The sequence below is a fragment of the Scardinius erythrophthalmus genome, assembly GCF_964197995.2.
Source record: "Scardinius erythrophthalmus genome assembly, chromosome: 9".
Lineage (NCBI taxonomy): Eukaryota > Metazoa > Chordata > Actinopteri > Cypriniformes > Leuciscidae > Scardinius > Scardinius erythrophthalmus.
The window spans coordinates 12,664,659-12,688,385 of NC_138229.1; the positions used below are offsets into that span (position 1 = coordinate 12,664,659).

The 23,727-nt window shown below is 37.9% G+C and overlaps 1 protein-coding gene across 1 annotated transcript in view; it reads right to left on the bottom strand.

The window, feature by feature from the left end:
- Window positions 1–774: 774 nt before the first annotated feature.
- Window positions 775–23,727, bottom strand: part of cdh24b (cadherin 24, type 2b) — a gene marked incomplete at its 3' end in the record, with an annotated part of 140,746 nt that continues 117,793 nt past the window's right edge. The window contains exons 7-14 of the mRNA XM_081373761.1: window positions 14,195–14,451; window positions 12,543–12,679; window positions 9,144–9,265; window positions 6,285–6,402; window positions 5,605–5,913; window positions 4,657–4,861; window positions 2,829–3,267; window positions 775–1,779 (exon numbers count right to left, since the gene is read on the bottom strand). Of these exons, the coding sequence (XP_081229887.1) occupies window positions 775–1,779; window positions 2,829–3,267; window positions 4,657–4,861; window positions 5,605–5,913; window positions 6,285–6,402; window positions 9,144–9,265; window positions 12,543–12,679; window positions 14,195–14,451 (2,592 nt within the window). The remainder of the gene's footprint in view (window positions 1,780–2,828; window positions 3,268–4,656; window positions 4,862–5,604; window positions 5,914–6,284; window positions 6,403–9,143; window positions 9,266–12,542; window positions 12,680–14,194; window positions 14,452–23,727) is intronic.

Sequence of the window (23,727 nt, forward strand, 5' to 3'; positions counted from 1 at the left end):
TTTTTTTGTTTTGCACAATTTTAACATCACTACATTTCAACTGCGTCTTTTTTTTTTTTTTTTTCCTTGAGCAACTTTGTATACAATCTGTTCTTGGCAAAAATGTAAGCAATTTTGAACCCTGACAATGAGACATCCACAAAGCAGATTTCCCATGCAGGGTTTAAAATTGATGTGTGTTTGTTTTTGTGTGTATGTGTAAACACAGAGAATCTTTATGCAGACACTTATTCAGGACTTTACTGTAATATTCAGTGCTTTCTTTTGAATAATTCAGTTCTCTTGCTTTTGTGAATGTATTAACAATTTCTGTACAAACGTTTATTTATCTACTCCCTCGTGTGTTGCAGTAACTTTTCATCTGTCGTTCCGGCCTTGCGTTTCTCATTCCCCCGTGGTGCCATTGTCTTGCTCACTGACACAAAAATCCGAGTTCAAATCTCTGACTTTCTCTGTTGTAATTAAATGTGATCTGGTATACAGTGAACTTTGCTTTTCGCTCACTGCCAAACACACTTTCAGGAATGTTAAATGCTGGCTAAAGAAACACGGCTTTGACTGTGCTCACACATCAGCTTTTCAGCACTTATTGCTTCAAATTGCATCAATCACTCTCTCCACTGCCTCTGCTCTTTCAGTTAATTTTTCCTTGTCTTCCCTTATTACCTTTTCTCTTAGTCTCTCCCTCCTTACCCTTCACTTTTCATTATTCCAGCTCTTGTTGCCTTTTAATCACTGTCCCACCCAACCCCTCTCCTTCTCGCTCTCTTTCTCTCAGACATTCGCCTGCTCCTCGTCTCCAGACTGCTCCTCATTTTCTTGCCATTCCCTGTCCTTGTGCTTTTTGTGGGCCTCTACATCTCTTTCCTTATCTTCTTCATTCTCCTTCTCCTTTTCCCTAAAAAGCTGGGCTAATTTCTGGAATTGTGGGCCCCAATCTTCCAGACCTGCTCCCCACACCTCCTTCTCGGCGTCTTTGCTGCCTTCGCTGTCCAGGGAACTGAGGGACCCGGCGCGCGAGCCTGTGCCCTCCAGCCCGTACACCTGCACCGAGTCGTAGGGAGGCTGCGAGGGGTCAAAGGTCACCTGTGCCAGACGCAGACGCAGGAACTCGCCGACTCTCAGGGCGAGAGAGTGAGCACCTCCGATGGGTGCCCCTCTTCCTGACGCCTCAGGTGCTGAGGGCCACGCTCCGCCGTAACCCAGGATGCCCCCAAATGCTCCCCGGCCTTGGCCAGGGTACGGAAGCAGCTGGGGTGTCATATCCCTCCTGCCCAGCGGGTACCCGGTCATGCCCATCCGTTCGTGCCAGTCACCTATGAACCCGCCACCCTCCGGATACATCCCGGTGCTCAGTGGAATGCTGGCCTCTCTCTCGGGCCTGCCCACCACAAATCCGCTGCCCATCTCCAGCCCGCCCCGTCCCAGAGTCCCCGAGTAGTCCCTCTGCTGCTCCCCCTGCAGGATGGTGGCATAATTGCCACTGACCGATTGCATTTCTGCGCTTCCGTTAGCAGCGTCAACCACCCCAGGGTGGTTGGACTCGGCAGGCCCTGCGCCGCTCCTACTTAGGGAAAGACTGCCCCTCGAGGAGTGCCGTCCAGCACGGGGGAGTGTGGAGGAGTCGCACATCCACCCTCCGGTGGTGCCCGGCCCCGCAACCGAACCGGAACGTGTCAACACCAGCTCTCGTTCGCGCGGGGCTGTGTCTGGCTGAACCTGTATGGGACGGGGAGGAGCAGGAGGGTTAGAGCGGGAGGTAAGAATGAGTTTATTCTTCTGTTATTCAACAGAGGGACGTGTGAGGAGAGAGGGAAGAGAAAGTAGAGAGATAATTCAGACACAATGAGCAGGTGAAAAAAAGAAACAGTGATAACAGTGAAGTGAGACAGTAAGTTATTAGCGAGTAGAGGAAGGAAGTGACAAAGTTAGACAGATGGAGAAAGAGAAATGGTTGACAATAGCTGATACAGGTTAATTGAGCTCTAAAAAGAGCTAACACTGCACTGTGAGATGAGGATGGGGAGAAAGAGAGACAGTGAGAGACAACTTGTGAAAACACATCTTTCATCATCAACCTGTTTGGCACCTACAACAAAGAACAAGCAAAAACTTATCTTCTAGCTAACTAGGGATGTGCAAAACAACACATGGGACGTGTCCTCACTTTGATAAAACTAAAGTAAGACTTTTTCAGTGGGAAAATATTTCTACATTTTGCGTTTCATTGGATAAATGTGTATATGCGTAAAATCAGATATTAAAATTCAGTGGTTGGGCTCTTAAGATGCGCAATGGTATAAAAAATAATGCACGCTGCTTTCAATATTTTTGAATTCACGCCTTTCAGTTGTAACTGAATCTGTGGCTAACAACTGTCTCAGAGCAACACACATTATGAAATAAATATTAATATTAATTTCACAGTTGTTTCCAAGTCTCCGGTTCAGTGAATGTTTATTAGACATATTACATTAATACTGATTCGATGCTGCCGGAGTGTGACTGAGAAGTGTGTCTATGAATTAAAATTAGCCATACAGTTTGTTTTTTCTTAGGCGTTGTGTTTGCTAAAGCTGTTTAACTTATCCAGCCTTAAGCATTGAGTGGTTTTCATATTGTCTTGTCAGTATTACTGTTTGTTTAAAAGTCCATACATTATTAAACAATAATGCATTATTTAAAGACCTCTGGAGAATGAAGTGAATAAATTCAATGTACTACATTAGGGTTTTACCCCAAATATTGGTTATTAAAGCAGCTTTGTGATTCATTTGAACATGGTGACTCTGGACTTCTTACTTAAATAATTAAGTATGTTGCTTTACCCAGTCCAGATCCTGGCTTTGACTCTGACTCTGCTGGGCATCACTGCTGGCATCATCCTTTGAGTCATTTTTCCTTGGCGTTCCACCCTCAGATGTGGTAGCTCCATCCTGAGATGCTGTCCCTTCTTTAGAGCCGTGACCGGCCTCTGATGCTGGCACATAAATGGCCCCGGGCTCCAGAGGGCCAACCATAGCCGCCTGGTTTTGAATGACTAGAGAGTGGTCTGGTTGATTCCCAGGAAAGCGGTAAGCCAGCTCGGATAAGCCGGGCTCATAGGGGCCCTGTGAGCGACGCAGGACTGGGAGAGTGTGGCTGCTGTAGCAAATCCGCCCATATAGAGGGGCTCCTTGACTGTTGTACTGCCCCGGGTCAATCGCTCCAGCCTGAGCCCAGCTGCTATACGCACGAGCCTTCTCCTGACAGTGTTGTGAATAACGTCTGAGGGAACACAGAATATTTTATGAATGGAAGTTTTATGCAGCCTGCCAAATAAATAATAAAATGAATACTAAGATCATTTTAAAGAAAATAAAAAAAGAACTGGCAGCACCATAAAAGTAGTCCATACGACATGAGCAGGATATTCCAAGTCGTCTGAAGCCACACGATAGCTTTATATAAGGAACAGACCGAATTATAAAGGTTGTTATTCACCTAAAATCTCCCACCATGTAGCTTTCAAATCTCATTTATGCTTACACACTCGCACATCTGCTAATTTTGTTTTTGTCGAGTTTGTGTGCAACCTCAAGAGAGGTGATAATTGCGATAAAGCCATAGGTGTTTGAGGGAAGCAGTCTTCTTCTGCTTTTGTTTGCTGCGTGCCGTTGTTTCAATGAGTTTTATCATGCGTTCACACAAAAAACAATGAATGTACAGTACATAAATATGAAAATCACACAATATAAAAATCACAGAATCAAAATGACAAAACAATCCCCCCACATTTATCATTACACAAACACTACAAAAACACTCTTTCATTTAGCATCTTACCTTTGACTTCAGCTTAAAACTGATTCTGTAGTTCTTTAAAATATAACTATTGTGAAAATGAAATGTTAAAATTAGCAATTCATAGTAACATTTCAAAATTAAAATAAACAATGATCAACTGAAACCTCATTCATCATAGACAATGAAATTCTTATAACCTAAAGAAGCATTTAAATAAAAAGCGCCATGATGAATTAAAATAGTGGCTACAAATAAGATGGATTTTGGAGGTGATCTGGAGGCAGAATTAATAGTAGCAATGCATGATTTGAAGGAAAATGCAACTGCAATTTTTAATTGTTCACCAAAATAAAAATAGTTCATCCAAAAATGAAGATTCAATCATCATTTGCTCATCCTCAAGTTGTTCCAAACCTGTACGAATTTCTTCCTTCTGCTGAACACAAAAGAAAATATTTTGAAGAATGTCGGTAACAAAACAGTTGACTTCCATAAAAAAAATTTCCCCATACTATGCAAGTCAATGAGGTCCCAACAACTTATTACCCATATTCTTCTAAATATCTTCTTTTGCATTCAGCAGAAAAACAAAATTCAAAAAAGTAAATTTTTTATTAAATTACAGAATTTTCATTTTTGGGTGAACTATCCCTTTAATACACTTTCAAACGTTATAGTATGGAACAGAACAGCCAGGACATTCCGCTAAACATCTCCTTTAATGTCCCATGGGAAGAAAAACAAAACATACAGACTTGAAATGACATAAGAGTGAGTGAATGATGCCAGAATTTTCAGGAGTGCATTCAGGAAGTGTTTTATGAATGTGCAGGAGGAGTGAGTTGATGTAACAGATGTCGCCGCACTCACATGTTCCTGCTGTCCAGGGTACGGTACCCCCTGCGTGCGTTATGTGGGGCGCTCTGCAGCGCTGTGATGTCGAATGCAGCCGTGTCGGCCTCTCCACCTCCTTCATCATCATACGTGATGATGTTCTCTCTTACATCATCCTCCTCTAAAGGCGAAAGCGAGTCCCTTTTCTGCCTGCGCAGAGACAGAGACAAAGCACTGACAGCTAGAGAGAGAGTGGAAAGACAGAGGGAAAGAAAACAGTGAGAGATGAAGAGAAAAAGAGTGAGTGTTTTATGATTCCATTTATAAAAATGGAGGACATGTGTGTATGTGTTGGGTGACAGATTTTTGCAATAAAATTGCAGGGTGCTACAGAAAGACTAACACTTACACAGGCTGATGCCCCATAATAACTTTTATTACACAGCTCTGGGAAATACTTGATTCTGATTGGTCAGTCACTGCATCCAGTGGTCTGATATTTCCTAATATTCACAGTCTTCCATGACAATGCTGTTTATCAGAGCTTATCAGAGCATATATACACACACACACACCGGTATATATTTAAGTAGCTTTTATTTTTAAAATTTGTTTAATTTTCATTTAATTTAGGTTTAAGTAATTTTGTTACATGCTTTTGTAATTTTTATTGTTTTTTATTTTATAAATATTTCTATTCAGCTTTAATTTATTTTTATTCCAATTTTCGTTTTGGCAATTTTAGTACTTCAACTAAAAACTTTTTTATTTTTAGTTAGTTGCCAAAGCAGGTTTTTCCCATCTAATATTTATATTTTATTTTAGTTTTAGTTAACAATAACAATACTGATACAGATAAAATTATAAAATACTTTCAACTAAAATCTGCTCTGCGTCTTGGTCCTGATGACCTTGTTTATTTTGTGATAATGACCATCTGACTGTACATGATCCCTACTATATGGAAGCTGACACTAAACTTACCCAAAAGAGTGGCCACACAGGCTAAAATGGCCAGCAGGGCGGCAGTGCTGAGTCCAGGGGAGGGCAAGGAGGAGTGCTGGGGCAAACAAACTGTCTCCCTGTCCCACTCTGCCTCACTTTGCTTCTCTTTCTCTCCGGCCCGGGCTCCTCCTTTCAGACAGGGACATACGGACACCGTGACTGTCCCAGTGCTGGTCAAACCGGAGACCCCGTCCCTCAGGACCAGCGGAACGTAGAGTGTGAGGGAGGAAGATGTAGAGCGAGACAGTGTCTGCAAAGGTGACGCCAACACCAAGCTAGCAGTGGGGCCTAGAAAATGAGAATAATAGCAGAGAAATGGAGATACATAGGAAAAGGGGGGACTTTTAGATCAAATTGAGCTCAATGGAACTTTAATTTAATTGAACTCAATCGAGTGCATTTTAATTCCATTGCTGCTCGTATAACATTTGTACAGACCAGTGAGTCCAAATGCAGCATAAATGCCAGAGCACATTTCGTCTGTGTGTGCCGGGAGAAGATAGATGTGGCAGAGAAGCAAAAGCAAACAATGGGGAAAACAAAGGAGCAGGGCACAAAGCAGCCACACAATGTGGTTGCAGACACAGACTAACGGATCAAGAGAGACGCCGATGCACACGGCTGGATGGGAGAAACAAATTGTGGAAGAAACTGCAGACCTCCACTCTCCCTGACGCTGAAGTTTAGGGCAGCGCTGGAGTCCGGAGGGATGTTGAAATGGACGGTGCTGTCATTTCCTCCCTCGTCTCTATCAATCGCCCGCAACACCTGCACCACCTGAGAAAATGAGATAGGAGAAAGATGGAGAGAGAGAAACAATAATAAGGGGCAGAGCCAAAAGGGAGAAAGGAGAGAAAGGAGAAGAGAGCGAAAGATTAATGAAGAGAGAGGAGAGATTATAAAAATAAAAAACAACAACCTGATGCACATTTTAATCTCAGATATCAGCATTAACCTCGCCAGCACCTTTGCAAATGGGTGACTTGAGACTGATTAGCCCACACTATGCAGTCAAACAATAATTAACTCTGACCGAGTGGCGAGCCTTGGGGAACACCCAAACATAGACACACTTTAGCATGTGCTCTAAAAATGAGGCACTGACTCCAGAGATCCACTTAAACTAGAAATATTCACTCGATGGGCCTCTTTTTGCAGTGCTTCTCACACACATTAGGGAAAAAGTTCAAACAAAAATGAGCCGTGTGATGCAGATCAGAGCTGTGGGTTAGGCGGTTGTGCTGAGCTGTGAAAATTGAGCATTTCTCTGTGATCTGTGGTCAAACACGTCACGTTTTCTGAGCCTGTCACCAAACTTTCCTCCTCATAATGTGACTTGAGGTAGGACGTTATGCAAGCTTCCAGTTGAATAAGCAAGAAGACATTTAGTAAAGGCTTTTATCCAAAGTAAATTACACAGTTCCCTAACAAGATAAATTGACAAAGGGATCTCAGTCAGAGTTCAGCTTTGCCATTACAGGAATAAATTACATTTCACAATATATTAAAATAGAAAACAGTTATTTTAAATTGTAATAATATTTCACAAGTTAACTATGTTTTACTGTATTGTACTAATAAATAAATGCAGCATTGGAGAGGCTTCTTTCAAAAACATTTCAAAAATCTTCCGACTGTATAGTGAAGGTAATGTAGTGGTCATCAAACATGGACAAGCAAAGACTGATTGTTTGTTTAGATTATAAATACATTCAGGAAATTGATTAAATAGATTTTATTGTCCCTAAAGGAAAATTATTATTACTAATAATAATAAAGACAAAAGTTTTACGAGTAAAACTTAAAAAAAAAGAACGTCTGATGAAGCATCACAGAAAACATTAAAATACCAGCTATGTGTTCTTAGTTTTATTACATTGCGAGAGCACAAAAGTATGGAAGCCTGTTTCCGCCACAGAATAAAACATTTTAAAAGATAATTGCGACTTTTTATCTCACAATTGCGAGCTTACATCTCGCAATTCTGACTTTATTTCTCAGAATTGCGAGATATAAAGTCAGAATTGCGTGAAATAAAGTCGCAATTGCGTGTTATAAAGTCAGAATTGCGAGATATAAAGTCAGAATTGCGTGAAATAAAGTCGCAATTGCGTGTTATAAAGTCAGAATTGCGAGATATAAAGTAAGAATTGCGTGAAATAAAGTCGCAATTGCTTGTTATAAAGTCAGAATTGCGAGATATAAAGTCAGAATTGCGTGTTATAAAGTCAGAATTCTGACTTTTTTTCTCGCAATTGCGACTTTATATCACGCAATTCTGACTTTATAACACGCTATTGCGAGTTTAGATCTCGCAATTCTGACATCTTTTCTCAGAATTGTGAGATATAAACTCACAATTGTGAGATATAAAGTCCAATTCTAAGGAAAAAAAAGACGGACTTTTTTTTTTTACCACAGAATAGTTTATATCTCACAATTCTGACTTTATAACACGCAATTGTGACTTTATATTGTGCAATTCTGACTTTATATCTCCCAATTGTGACTTTATTTCTCAGAATTGCGACTTTATATCTCGCAATTGCGACTTTATTTATCAGAATTGCAACTTTATATCTCACAATTGCGACTTTATATCTCAGAATTGCGACTTTATTTCTCACAATTCTGACTTCATATCTCGCAATTCTGAGAAAAAAGTCACAATTCTGACTTGATATATTGCAATTGTGAGAAAAAAAGTCAGAATTGTGAGATAAAAAGTCGCAATTATTATTATTTATTTATTATTCAGTGGCGGAAACAAGCTTCCATACAAAAGTACCTAAATCACACTTAAAAATTTTACACCAGGATATCAAACTTGCATGTAAGCACATTCAGTGTTGTTCTAGGACCAACAAAGTTGGTAATAGCATTGATCAAGGAACTACTTGTCCTACTTGGTGAAATCACAATAAGCTTTCACAATTACCGCAAGCTGCGAAGACAGGAGAAAGGACACAAGCTATGACAACTTAACAGATGCACAACATCCAATTAAGAATTGAAGAAAAAACATGAGTCAGGCGAAAAGGGAAAAAAGGGACAATATCATGGAAAGACAGGCACAAAATGAAGGAGAGGCAAAATGGATGAAAGCCAACAGACCAAAAGATGAGCAGATTATAATGCATATCCATAGAGAGGAGATGAGAAAGCTTGAAGCCTCCACTAAATGGGAACAGCAGTGATTCAGCTGCAGGGTAACGGCAGAACTAATCAATCAGCGTGCAGGCTGTATAAATGGACACACTCACAGATGTGCAAAAAAAATGAGAGCGTACCAAAAAAAATTAAAAAAAATTTCATGCACCACCAAATCTATATGAACACAAAGAGTGTGAGTCAGTGAGTCTAAAGGCCTGAAGTCTTGAGAAAAGGTAATTAATTACCCATAATACATCTGTGACAATTACCTAATTACAGAGCTTAACAAAAGGACTCTCATTAGAGCACTTCAAACAAGTACGACCTTCCTCGCACCCATTATAACATGTGGCTTGTTCTCTCACCTGTCCAGTGGAGGCGGAGTCACACATGGCTGTGTTGTACTGTCTCTCTAGCTCTGGAGCATTGTCATTTAAATCCAGCGTTTCTACGGCAACCACCACTCTGGACACCTGGCTGGGGTTATCTGAGGTAATTGAGAGAGCAGAGAAAGCAAGTCACCAAAAATACACACGCAAGACACAGCTTGAGTGGCTACTTGAGGTGTGCTCGCCATGAGCCTCGGCTTCTGAAGGTAAATTGTTCTCTTTTAAAGTTTATCACACATTTCCATGTGCGCATCCACTCACACTTTGAGAAATCATATGCTGAATGCCGACAATTTTTACACACTCGTGCTCTTTTCCAAACATTATTGAGCTGCCTACGGAGGCAGTATTTTAAGGCATTGTATTGCAAAAGGTAGCAGCATCACATGTATCCTTTGCAGACAACGCAACTTCATAATGCATTGCGGCAAACACATTAAAGTCCCCATGAAATCAAAAATGAAGCTTTTTGGCTTTTAATATGAACATGTTAGTCTTACTGTTATCTGTAAGCTCCATCTATGTGCTCCAAACCAATGACAAAATTCACATTTAGAAGATATAAGCATTCAAAACTTTCGCCAATATGGATATCTGATTTTGATGACATCACTCTGCACTTCAGCTTCAAATGAGATTTTCTGTCCAATCAACTACAGCGAAACTACAGCGCCCCGCCCCTCAAATAGACGCTGAAGCTGTAGCTAAAATTGTTCATACATTTACTATTTTCTACATGGTGGATGGCACATAGTGCACTATATAGGGGATAGGGAATGGTTCGGACGGTGTAAATATACGTTAGTTTCACACGAACCGCAGCAGAGCGCACACACAGTCTGCTCGGGTCCAGAGACACGAAAGCACAGAGCAGATCATATGCGCGAGTCTGTGCATACCAGAAAAAGTATCAGATGTATCGGAGAAACAGTAAGAGATTAGGAGGAAACTGCGGCTTTACCGAGCTCAAAAGCTCTGACCAGGCTGTAATCTAAACTAACCGCTATTGGCTATTTAAAAAAGGGGAGGAGCTGTTCGATATGTCCCGCCCTGTCTTCCTGTTTCAGTGGAAATTACGTCAACACATTGAATAATGCTGTGCATTTCAAGGCACTTCAGTGGGCCTTTAAAAATGCATCCAAGATAGAAGAAATGTTAAGTATAAATAAATTTATATTTCATTTGATACAGAAATGAATCAATAAAAAAAAAAAGGATTATTTATCTAAATGAAAAAATACAGCATTTTAGTCTGGCTTTCTTGTATTGTCCTATAACTCTGAACCCTCAATTTTTATGATTTTAATAATTGCTTATTTGCAGTACATTAATAATCATTCATACCATTTTTATTTTATTACTACTGATTTTCTATTTTATACCTTCTAACTTTTTTAATGGTATTGTTGTAATATATATCTGGGTCTATTGCTTGGTCTTGTCTGTAAAGCACTTTCAACGGCATCGGTTTGTTTGGAAAGGTGCTATATAAATAAAATAGGATTTCAGCAGTTACTTTTCATATTCTAGATGAATGGCTTGTCATGACGAACAAATAGCTTTCAGTAGCTTTTAATTCAGAATAGATCGGCATATAGGTTGAACAAACTTAATGGATTGGTGTGAACCAAAAGAGAAATTGAAGCATTCTGTCTTTCTTGCTATAATTCAGTCCCACACACTTGCCTGTGGTTTGGACTGCTTTCACAAAAATGTCTTGGACTGCATCCACACACACACACACACACACACACACACACACACACACACACACACGTATACACACACACACACGTATACACACACACACGTATACACACACACACACACACACACACACACACACACACACACACACACACACACACACACACACACACACACACACACACACACACACACACACACACACAGAGCTATGACATGATGCTGTGGATTAGTGCCCACTGCTTCACATTACAGGGAAGAGGCTTTGCCTACAATAGCCATCAGGCCTCCCTGAAGCTGCTTAGACCTACTTTCCATACTGTAACACAGCAGCATAGATCATCTACTAACATGCTATCTAACTGAGCGGTGCAAATTCAATGTATGCAATGCTTAAACCATGTTTAATCCATGCATGCATCAAGATCATAAATAAAGGACAAAAACACAAATCCATTAAATATCTGCTAGTAATTTTAGCATAATATTGCATCCTTATACAAATGTGATCAGGAATGTCGTAAGCCAGATGTTAGCAAGTAGACATGGTGGCGTGGACATTTTCAAGCATTATTATGAATTATTGAGCTAATGAACAACATGCCACTCTGACCAATTTCCAGGTCATTGTATCTTGGGAAATTATGAACTATAAAAAACACTGCTAACGTTTTCCAGTAGTGTGACTGTAGCTCAGGTGTTTTCAAAATAGTGCAGCTTTTCCAGTAATAATCTACTTTTAAAATATGTAGCGGTTCATCATGGCAAATCATTGTTTTTAATGTCAAATTATATTGCGCACATAGCTTACAGCCGAGCAAACTGAGGCACTAATCTAATGTGCTCTCCTGAATGGCATTCTCTCTCAAATGTAGTCCTTTAAACTTGAAAGGTATTTAAAAAAATACCTGAATATAACTAAATAATTCTCTATAAAAAGAGGCAGTGATTTCTGCACATACACATGAATCAGTGAAGCGTTTCAACAAGCCAATTCAAAAAGAAAGAAATCACTGATCCTTGCCTCTGTGCAGCAGTGTTAACTAAAATGTTTTCATTTATTGAAATGAAGCAGAAATAAAATAAAACATTATTGGATGGAAAAACTTGAACTTAAAAAACTAGAAAATTATAAATGTTGTATTGGGCCTTGGCAACTAATTGAAATAAAACTGAAATAAAAGTAAATAGAAATAAAAATTACAAACTATTAAAATAAAGGCTAATTCAAAATAATAATAAATAGAAATATTGAGAAAACTTACAATTACTAAAAAACTAAAATAAAAATGACAATATAAAAATCTAAGCTAATTAACAATATTAATGCATACTATAATCAAAAGTACATAAATAACACTAAAATAATTCGGCTGTGCAGAAGCCACTGCATTTTTTTTTGTTTTAGAAATATTTAGCAATATTCTAGTTATATTGAGCTATATTCTCCTTTTTCTATTAAACTATGTTCAAGTGTAATGCTGTCAACCTAAACAAGATTCTTTGATATAAGTGATATAAATCTATATTTATACAGTATATGGATATTTATCCAATTATATTCATTATATAACTATACAACTAGATAACTAACTAGCTTCACAACAGTTAGCTACTTTTATTTGTAGCTAAATACTTCCCTGTCACTGTGACTGTGTGTGTGTGTACCTCTCTGTGTGGCAATAATGGTGATATTATGCCACTGCTCGTGCTCTCGGTCCAGCTCAGTCACTGTAGTGATGAGCCCAGTGTCTGGAGTGATCCGGAACAGAGCTTCTGGGTCAGACTGAGGATCGATAGAGAACCTGAGGGAGACAGAAGACAAATGGAGAAGGAGAAATGTGTGGCATGATGAGCAGGTGAGCAGATGCATAAAGCTCCAGTCAATCAGAAAATCTGTCATTCAGGAGCTGTTTTAAGCCCAGCGGCGGGAAACAAAAGAGCCGTAATTAGCAAAGTAAGAATCCTCAGATCCCTATAACTAGGCACTGTTGAAATAACTGTAGTTCACTGGGATGGATCTTTTCCATGTGGAGGCAAGCAAATGTGCCTTGTAGCATGAATACCTTTATTTCTGTGATAATGTTTTGAAGTGTTTTTACATAGAAAACAGAATAGCATACAACAATAATTAATGGCACAATGGCTCTGTTCCAAACCCTAATGAGCTGCCTACACGGACATCTGCTTTAGGTATTCCAGGCATGTTCCTGATGGGAAGGCTGTTCCAAACAACAGGCAGCAAAATTATGATGCCTTTTTAGATTCCCCATTAGAGCCAAATTTTAAGGTTGTATGTATGTTTTGTGGGAAATACACTGCAATGAGCTTAGCGAATATTTTCATAACAGACGGCGCATAGTGCCATTTTATTCAGAACTTATAAAGTATTGATACATACTTTCACCTGCACGTTCAGTGTATTGATCAAATGTGGCTTGTGCACCAGTGGTTCACCACCAGGGGTCTGGGGCCAAGGGGGGCTCAAGATGACTTAAAATGACATTAAAATAAGCTAAGATAACTAAAGGTCAAGATACTTCTTCAACAGCTGTTTTATTTTTTCATCTCTGAAGAACCAAGTCTTTAAAACCATTGATATATGAAGTGGCTTCATTTAGAGTTGTACTTGGAAAAGTCACGCAAATGAATAAAATCTTAAAAACTCTGTGGGCAATTTTATAATGAATATACATTTTTTAATCATGCCAAATTTTTAATATTGAGGGAAGAAATGGTGAGTACAAATATTTCTAAAAAAAAACTTTAAAATCCTAAAACAACAATTAGCAGAGTCATTGGGCCTTTGAATATTTTCGTAGACAATGAGGGGCCTAGTAATCCAAAAGGTTGAGAAGCACTGCTGTTCACTGAAAATAATTTACTATAGAAACAATTTTTTCTCAGAATTTGCTAGTAAATTTCACAAATAATTACAAGGAAACGGCAAGTAACACTGAATTAAACATCAAATTTTGAGGTAGAATAACTGAAATAAAATTTCTTCAAATGAATTCCAATAATAAGTCAACACTATCGAAAAATAATTTTTAGCGCAATTTTCCACCGGACAAAATTGCGATTGTTAACTCATGATTTCTGTTCTGTCTGTGCGCACCAATCTTGCACTTCTATCTACTCCTCAACCAGACCACCTAGAGACTTCGGGTTTTCGGCATTATGTTAAGGAAGGTCTAATCTCGGGAACGCACAAAAAAAATCCAGGAAAAGATTTACTATCTCTTAGTGTTGTGATCCCATGACGTGAGAAAATTGCGCTAAAACACTCACTGAGTTTTTATTACTTGTTTACAGTGTACCTGATGTTGTTTGTGAGCCCCGTATCTGGGTCCACGGCACTGATCCGCCCCACTGTGCACGCCGCTGGGCAGTTCTCAGACACATCCATGCGGTAACGTGCCCGTGAGAAGCGAGGGGGCTCATCGGCATCAAGCACGGCCACTCTGATCGAGGCACGGTCTTTGAAAGGCCCACGCCGCAGGAATCGAGGGTCAATGATGGGATTCAGAACCTCCACTGAGAAAGAATAGGAGCTACGGCTCTCATAGTCCACCGCCTGTAGATCAAACAAAAACATCAATATGAACATGAACCTTATGACAAGACTGCATTGCTCATACTGCCCACATGAGCCCAACATAGCACACACTAACTATCACTACTAATGGATTATTAAATGGGTCTATTGGGCATATGCACAAACAAGTAGGAGTAGTCTGGTTATTGTTAACTAAAACTATTAAAATTGTTGTTTTTGTTAACTGAAATAACATTTAAATATTAGAAAAACAAAATTAAAAAACAGAAAATATAAAAAATGCTGATGTACTCAAATTATTAAAACTGAAATAAAAATAAAGCTAAATTCAAATTTTTTTTTATGCACATATTGTAAATACTGTAACTACTACTATAATTACTGAAACAAAAAAAATCTAAATGAAACCTAAAAACCTAAAAATAAAATGAATTACTGTAATAAATAGTACTATAAATAACACATATTTACTAGAACTGTTTTGAAAAATTTTTTTTTAGTTTTATATATTTTAAGAATGATTGTTTTATGCCAACAACAAAGCAATGACTAACAATAATTATTATATTATATAAAATATATTCATTTAATAATGTATAAACTATATATATATATATATATAAAATGAAACCCAACCATTTTAATTCTGTCATTAATTATCCTCATGTCCTTCCAACCACGTAAGACTTTCGTTTATCTTCGGAACACAAAGGAAGATCTTTTTAATCAAATCTGAGAGATTTCTATCCATCCATTGACAGTCTACGCAACTACCACTTTGACGGACACAATCGCTTTATATGATGAACAGATTTAGTTTAGGCTTTTATGTTTATATGTGAATAAAAAATTGTTGCATAACCTGTCAATGGAGGGACAGAAATCTCTCATATTTCATTAAAAATATCTTCATTTGTGTTCTGAAGATGAATGAAAGTCTTACGGGTTTGGAACGACATGAGGGCGAGTAAATGATGACAGAATTTTTCCTTTTGGGTGAACCCTTTAAATGGCTATAAACTATTATATAACTTTAATGGCATGATAGACTGTTCTCAGAGTGAAGTAAGAAACCCATCTGCCATGATAATACCAATTCAAATTTACATGCTTTTGGTGATGTTGTTGCTTGTTTTCGTATACGTTTCTATGAGAGCAAAATTGACCTGGAAAGGCTGTTAAATTACATTGGCTACCAGACGCTGGTGTGATAGTAAATAATAAACAAGCCAGTTTGCTCGGTGGCTGTAAAAAATACAATGCTGAGTGCCGATGGATCTTTGACATCCAATTGAAACTTGGAATGAGCAGTAAATAAAAGTAGATCGATCTGACTATTATCAATAAAGCTGTCTACACCGCAAGATAGTGTTGTCGAGTTGCTTCTTACAATAATCCAGGTCCAGGGCATGTAAACATCAACGTCATACCGACAATAACTTTGCTTTTGAACTACAAGCCACTGTATGGTATTTCAAAAACAGCCTTATTTGACATTCAAATACAGGTGTTTTTTTTTTCTGTCTCTTGAAATGCAATCCTGCTCTTTGATTGAGGATGGCCATGCTAATGCAGTAGCAAGGTCCAGGCAGCATTTTTTGTATTGTGACGAGTCTTGGGATCTGAATCTGAATCTGGCACTGGGAAGGTTGTGTGGGAAGCTGGCACACCAGGTTGGGTAATGGGCTGATTTTGGCAAGAGTAGCTGGACAGGGGCTGAAGGAAGTCAGAAACAACTGGCTCATTATCACTTGTGTCATGCATGTTCTCCATTCATCTGCTCACCGCTATAATACACACACACACACACACACACACACACACACACACACACACACACACACACACACACACACACACACTTTCCCACTCTCTTCTTAATGCAAGACCAAGTTGAGTTTGGAAGAAGTCAGTGGGGCACACAATGTGTTTGGCCTCGGTTTCTGGCTGAAGGACAGACTGAAATGAGCTGAATTAAACTGAGCTGACTGAAGGACACGAGGTCACAGTGGACACTTCAAATGTCTGCCACTTTCTGTCCCACCAGAGTTGGACTCTTGATCTTGAGGACTCTCATAAACATGGTCTGAGACTCATTACTTGGTATCTTGGCCAGGGTCTCAAAACTAGTCATGGTTTATGCAAATAGCAAATAGTCTTGGTTTATGGTCAAGAGACCTCAAGAAGTCATTCATAGAGGTGATAATTACCTCAGCTGAAGATCACTGAATTAAACAAAGAATTAGAAAAAGAAAGAAAGGAATACCGATTTGGAATGGCATGGGGGTGAATAAATGCTCCCTTTACACTGTAAAGCCTGACATGAAATAATAGTTAAAAAAAATATATAGATTTTGATCATTTAGACACATTTTTTGATGAGTATCATATTTGATACACCAGGCCTTTTTTTATCATATCGTATGATATATGAGAAAATATAAAGCTCAAAAACACACACATATGCAATTTGGTGAAGTTGTTGATATTTATATGGCCAAAAGGTCAGGGGCCCGTTCTTCGTACGTCGCTAACTCACTTAGCTGGATTTGATTGTTGGGGATTTGGCATGATCTTGGATTGTTTGGTTCTTCGACGCTCATCCTGGACTTGCTGTCATAGCAACAGGTGCGCAATCTTAAACCTGCTCGGGAGCAGGCTTATTTCATGTTATCAGGATTAGACTGCGGCTTCATAAGCGGAGCTGATACGGGAAGTCCAGCGCAGCGCGATAGTGCACTCTCTGAGATATATATTTTTTCTCGTGACTCGTGAGATTGTCGTTTACATTATTAATTTGTTGGAAACGCACATTTATTTTCGACTTGTCGGAGTCGGGCTTTAACTACAGCACAAACTGTTTGCATTGCCCTAAGATTATTTGCGAGTGGCTCTTTCCTTTACACTATTGGAGATGCGGAGAACTTCATGGAAAGTGCTGTCTGTCGTGTCATTCGGAGTTTACCTGGCGCTTTTAGGTTTAAAAAAACAGGTTTAGGGTTTTTTTGTGTGGAATTTCCAAGCCACTTAAGACCCAATGTTGTAAAGCATTTTTTTTAAAGCTTTTTTTTTATTTTTTATTTTTTTTTTTAGGCTGTCATAATTTTTTATGAAGATCATGCAATCATGACCATGCCGATTACAGTATATGTCACTCAGGCTTCACTAACGTGATTGGTAGACTATAGGCTATAGACTGCCATCAAGGCCTCAATAAGGGGATTATGTGAACAGATAGGGGGTTCACAATGTAAATGTGCAGCCCAGTTACTATTGTGATTCTTAATATTCCAGATTAGTAATATTATATAAAAAAAAAAAGAAGGCAATTGACTAAAATCTTCCATATCACAAATGTGAAAGCAAAATGGCCAGGGTCTGTGCATGACTTAAGCATTTTCAGAGATTCACATTTATGCACATTATTTGAAAGTGGTAAGAAAAGTTACACAATTAAATATCAAGCTCACTGCATTACATACACTTATGCTGATCCTAACAGAACTGCATTTTTTCATAGGTGATTATGACATGTTCCTGCCTGCAGACAGGTGTTTTATGACCCCATTGACCCAAACCAGTTACAATGCAGCTCCAGGACAAGGGCACACATTGAAATGAACTTTGGCTACCTAAAGGGAAGATGTCAGTGTCTGAAAACTCTTGAGGGTTGCACACCTGACAGGGCCTGTGACATTGTTGCATGTGCCATATTACACAACATTGCCAAAAAAACACACTTTTCATTAAATGTTTAATAAAATACAAATATGCTTAGTTCCTTGAGTTTTATTTCAGTTGTTCTTTGTAAAGAAAAGCCAGTAGTCAAGTGATATTAGACACATGCCTCATGCAACAAATAAAAAGGAAAAGTTGGCTATACACTGCCCACCTGTAGGCCTATGTCTCCTCTGTCTGTGCAGACTCTTCTGTAGGCCTTTCTGTAGATGTGGAATCCTGCCACTTATATTGCAGCCATAAAGCATACAAGTATAAATTAAGTAAAGTTATTTATGCACTTGCAGGTAGGCTAGTTCCTCCATATGACAGTTATCTGAGAGGGTTTATTCACTGTCCAGTGCAATGGAAACAAATGGACATTATAAAGTCTTATACTTTATTTATTTTGGAAAGTTAGAAAATGTCCACTTACTGCACATATTTCAGCCACTACTTTCTTGGGAACAGATACAAGTGTTAATATTTTTACATTAACATAAGTTTATCAGTTTTCACTTTCACAAGTCAAAGCAATTCATCATTACTCAAGATTTAACAGTTGAAATGACTATATGGCCTTCATTTAATGCAGCTAAAATTATTTTACAGTGTAGGCTACTAAGATCTTTTCTTTTCTCAGCCTTTTTCTTGGTTGCTTTTATAATCAGACAACCATTTATTTAACAGTGCCTTTTATAAAAGAGACTATATAACAAAAAATACCATTATGTAGAATATTTTTGTACTTCACTTTTATTTGTTCCCATGTTCTAGTGTGGTGACTCTGACATTACAATGAACAAAGTAATTATGCAATTATTAAAATACAAAAATATAGGCTAATAAGTGATAAAAACATCTAACATGGCCACTTCTAACGGATTTAAATTGTCTGCTGCTTTTTGCCAGCCCTCTCTCCTGGCTTTTGCAGACTTTGAGGTGTTCCCTGGCGTTTTAATTAAACATTAAAATTCCGAATAAACTTTGACTATTAGTTCTTGCTCTGCTGAGGAGAAAAACTGAGCGCGCTCTTTGGCCACGCCCACGCTGAGCAGCCAATAGCAGCGTTGCTGATCAATGTTTCTACTATCGATACATATCCCCTTTTAACCAGCGCATGAACGCGCAATTATCTCAGATGACTCAAACCAGCTATACTAATCATATCCGGCAAGTGTGTTCGAAGAACCGAGTTAGCCAGGTCATGATTAGCACGATGATATCATCTTGGATGTCTCATTTGATCTCGGATGTTTTAAGCAACGTACGAAGAACGGGCCCCAGGTGATTACTGATCGCTTGTAATGTAAATCAATTTGTCACTTCCAATATTATACAGTATCTCCCAATAATATGTCTTAAGATGACATTTAAATGCCTAGTTTTATGATAAAAGTTCTTTAATTTTGGGAGCAATGATAATACAATGACAACTGAGAGATGTACAAATAAACATTCCTAAAAAGCCTGATCATGTTTGATACTCACGTTTAAACAGAATATTTCAAACAAACAACAAAAAAACATGTATTGTTAATCAAGTAAACCTAAGTTGCAATATAGAAATTATTTGTGTGTTTAATTGAAATGAATATTTCACAGCGAAAAAGACACATGTACCACGGTCTGAATGTGGACATTTTTAGAATTATACAAAAAGGAATTTACATGTTAAAAAAAGTTTAGATGGCAGAAGACATGTAGATTATGTACAAGTTTTGATCATTTTGATTATTTAGAGGCCTTAAAAATGTGTGTATCAAATATGATACAGTAGGATTTATAGGATTAATCATTAATTATACTTGCCTAGGCATTAATCTCTCACATTTCTTCTAAAACATCTTCTGTGAAGGCTTTTCACTAGACGTACCATGTCTGCAGGCATTTGCTCCCATTGCCAGTAAGGTCAGGCACTGATGTCTGGCACACAGTCTGCGTTTCAATTCATCTCAAAGGTGTTCAGCTGGGTTCAAGTCTGGGCTTTGTGCAAGTTAGTAAGGTTCATCCAAAAAAGTGTGGCTTTGTGGCTCACTCCAAACTGTTGCCGTAAAGTTGGAACTGACTGAAATGTCATTGTGCCATAGCACTGAGATTTGTCTGCATGTGTACACAGCTCAAAAACCTGGGGTCAGCAAGATTTTTTTTTTTTTTTTTTTCAAATATTAATTGTAGGATGCATTAAATTGATCAAAAGAGACAGAAAAGACATTTATGTTACAAGAAACAAATCTATTTCAAAGAAATGCTGTTCTTTTGAACTGTAAATTCATCAAATAATCCTGGAAAAAATGTTTCACGGTTTCCACAAAAATATTAAGCAGCACAACACTGATAATAATAAGAAATGTTTCTTGAGCACCAAATCAGATTTCTGAAGGATCGTGTGACACTGAATACTGAAGTAATAATGATGAAAATTCAGCTTGGATCACAGGAATACATAACATTTTAAAATATATTCACATATTTAAATTGTAATAATGTGTCTATTTTTACTACATTTTTATCAAAAAAAGGTAGCCTTGGTGAGCATAACAAGACTTCATTCAATAACATTTGAAAAAACCTTACCAACCCCACACTTTTGAATGGTAGGTCCATAACACATTCTGCTATGAATCTATAACCTGAATCAAGAAAGAATAAAGATTAAAAATTACTCAGTGGGTAGGGGACAGTTGAAGGACACCAATATTGAAATATAAACATGAAAAATAAAAACATAAATGAAGGTAAGAAAGAGCGAAAGAGACCAAAAAAAAAAAAAGAGACGGAGAGTCAAGCCAAGAGAGTAGAGGAGGGATAAATGGAGAGAAAAGATTCCTAACAGGATCCCATTAGAGGCCGAGAGAGACAATCTGTCTGAGGAGGAGAGATGTCACTTACACTGTGAGCACACACTCATCACCCCATCCCTTCCTCTCTCACATACTCAATCACTCACTCTCCCTCCACCCTTCTCTCCTTTCCTCTCCCATCACTCCATCACACGCACAACACCCCTCCTAGTGAGCGGCGGTCTGAGAATACACACTCGTGTCTCACTCACGCCTGTTTATAATAAACCTGACTGAATAGAATTCACAGGCTGGTTTATGCTAGTTTTATGCTGGTCTAGCTATGGTACTATAATTATTTGTATCTATTTGTTTATTTATAAGATGCTTTTTATCCAAAGTTTAGTTGAGGGTGGAATCTCCTCCTCTCTCTCTTGTTCCACTTTCCAGTTTTTATTTTAAATGGCTCTCTAGTGAAATAGCAATTATAAGAAATTAATTAGGCCCACTATTCAGCTATACTACATTACACTATATTCCATAATACCATATGGCAGATCATATAACTTTTCAAGCATTTTATCTTTGGAGAGATGTGAAATGAGGTAGATGGGGTCAGTAAGATTTTTTTTCTTTTTACGTTTTTGAAATAGGTCTTTTATGTTCACCAAGGCTGCATTTAATTGATAAAAAAATAACAGTAATAATAACAAATATTATTACAATTTTAAATGTTTACTAATTTAATATATCTTAAAATGTGATTTATTCCTCTGATGCCAAAGTTGAATTTTCAGCATCATTATTCCAGTCTTCAGTGTCACATGATTTTTCAGAAATCTGCTCAAGAAACATTTCTAATTATTATCAATGTCGAAAACAATTGTGCTGCTTATTATTTTTGTGGAAACAGTGGTTTGCTTTTTCCGAGGATTATCTGATGAATAGAAATATCAAAAGAACTGCATTTAATGGAAATAAAAATATTTTGTAACATTATGCATGTCTTTACAGTAACTTTAGATCAATTTAATGCATCCTTACTGAATAAAAGTATTAATGTATAAAAAACATATGAATGGTAATGTACGCACTGGTATATAGGAAAACAAAGGTAAAAGTATGGCTGTAAATAGAATCAAATGAATTAATTCACATCAATAAATATTTAATGACGGATAATAAAAATAATCATGTACCTCTCTAATAATAAAATGCACCTCTCATAACTATAGTGCTACAAAAAACATCAACAACAATAATGATACATTTTATTTATTATACCCAAAACACTACAACATAAAATAGTTATTTATAAAGAAATAAAACACAAAATTGTACATTAAATCACCAAGAGAAAAAAGGCTGAGAGAGGGCTAAATTGCACAACAACAAAAGAAAACTATCACTCTGTCTCCATACCATTTCACCCTGATACAAACAGTAAAGAATGCTGTCACTATACTTATATATCTCACGGTGAAACCCTCCAAGTTGATATTTTGATCTATTCTCTTTATAAATTCCTGATGTCTCCCTGTTTCTCTTTCTGTGCATACACATGTTGGCTCTGTGCTTGAAATACTCGTCCTCTGCATGTCTTTTGCGTGTGTGCGTACGTGCGCATATCCATGCATTGAAAGTCGACAGGCAGTCTTGAATCAGGTTGTCTGCCTGACACCTGATTCACAGCTGCTCTCCCTTGTGTTTTAAAAGACTCTGGGACGTTAAGCCCAGATTATCCTTTCAATTCACACACTACAATCTAACAATGTTTTGCTTCCCTTCACTCGCTCTCTCGTTCATTGCTTATGTTCTTAAACCTTGCAAACCAGGTTTTATTCAAAATTCCACCTTTGCATCAATCCTGGTTAAAAAATTCCATATTTCCAATTCTCTTCCTTCTCACTATAATTCCTTCTCCTGTTTGCCACAGTCCTTCTTCACACCCTCAATCACAATTTCTTTCTCTCTCTCTCTCTCTCTCTCTCTCGGAAGATTAACACAATATCTCCACTCGGAGAGAAAACAAACACAGATAATCCGGACAGCACCACAGGTTGATGACTCTGGATTAGCTCCACGGTTAAATTGAGAATATATGGAAATAAATAACAGAGGGAGGACAGATTTGCAGAATCCCCAGATGTTTCTAAAATGCAACTGGCAGACAACGGCATTAACAACCCAGAGGTCATGAGTTTGATTCTCAGGGAACCAACGTCCAAATATATTATATTGAGCTTAAGTGATGCATGCACTGCATAATACTTGAATCCAGTCTGTCCAGGCAGAAATAATGATTATTTGTTGTTTAATGTTGATTGTTTTATTGTGTTTGTGAGGTGTCATTAAGGTGCCTATAAATAAATGTATAATTAATGTATAATAATAATATAATAATAAGTTGTCAAATCCATGAATGTAAATATAATACAAAATTTGAACCTGCAATCTTCAATTCTGCATCACAAATGAACAGGAAATCCATGTCCACTGATCTATGTTTAATTCATAGCATCACAGCTTCCTATTCATTTGCAACAGCAAGAAAATGTCAATCACTCTGTTCAAACCTCTCAAATCATGTTGTAGCACTAGGTGGCACTGTTGGAAAGCTGTATCGAACTTGTTACAAAAAAAGTGGTTAATGCTACTCTAACATTAGTCACACAGAGTCACTTTAAGGACAGGTTGAACAACACTGCCACAAGAGATCACAGATGTGGATCTATTGCCGGCATATTAAATATTCAAACGTACACAGACCTCTTCCATTAAAGCCCTGTGTAGC